General features: G+C 60.9%; 1 protein-coding gene across 1 annotated transcript in view; it reads left to right on the forward strand.

Annotated features, from left to right (window-relative positions):
- The window catches only part of LOC103621131 (inactive carboxypeptidase-like protein X2), a 4103-nt gene extending 3799 nt beyond the window's left edge, over positions 1-304 (forward strand). The window contains exon 5 of the mRNA XM_017742381.1: positions 119-304. Coding sequence (XP_017597870.1) covers positions 119-304 — 186 coding nt within the window. The remainder of the gene's footprint in view (positions 1-118) is intronic.
- Positions 305-781: the final 477 nt, after the last annotated feature.

Consider the following 781-nt stretch of genomic DNA (forward strand, 5'->3'; position numbering starts at 1 on the left):
GGGCAGGTCAGCGACAGGGAACCCCCAGGAGGGGGGTCTGTGACCCTTGGGGAGGGGGGGGACACACTGGGGACACCCTGTGGCACCTGCCCGACCCCCCGGGACCCCCCGGCTCCAGGTGCACCGCGGGATCAAGGGCGTGGTTCGGGACAGCGACACCGAGCAGGGGATCCCCAACGCCATCATCTCCGTGGATGGCATCAACCACGACGTCCGCACCGGTACGGAGGCACCGGGAGGGGAGTGGGGCCGGATTTGGGGTGGCGGCAGAAACGGGATCCGGCTGGGAGTGAAGATGGGATAAGGGCAGTAACGGGGTTGGGAGCAGGGATAGGGCTGGAGGTGGGAATGGGGCGGGGGTGAGGATGGGAATGAGATTTAGGGGTGGGATTGGGGTTGCAGATGGAGATGGAAATAGGATTAGAGCGGGAAATGGGGTGGGATGGGGAGAAGAATGGGATTGGGATGGGAATAGGAATGGGATGAGGCTGGGAATGGGGACAGGGAAAGGAACGAGATAATGAGGTGGGATTTGGGGATGGGATTGGGAATTGCAGGTGGGGATGGAAATAGACTGGGAAAAGGGATGGGGACAGGAGTGGGGTTGTGGATACGAATGGGATGGGGCTGGGGACAGGGATGGAAGGGGGATGGGATTGGGGGTTGCAGATGGCAATGGAAGTAGGATTAGAGCGGGAATGGGATCGGGGATGGGAATAGGAACAGGAAGGAGACGAGAACGGGACTGGGCATGCAAATGCAATGGGGCTGAGGATGAGGA

This window comes from Corvus brachyrhynchos, unplaced genomic scaffold (genome assembly GCF_000691975.1).
Source record: "Corvus brachyrhynchos isolate BGI_N302 unplaced genomic scaffold, ASM69197v1 scaffold166, whole genome shotgun sequence".
NCBI classification, from domain to species: Eukaryota; Metazoa; Chordata; class Aves; order Passeriformes; family Corvidae; genus Corvus; species Corvus brachyrhynchos.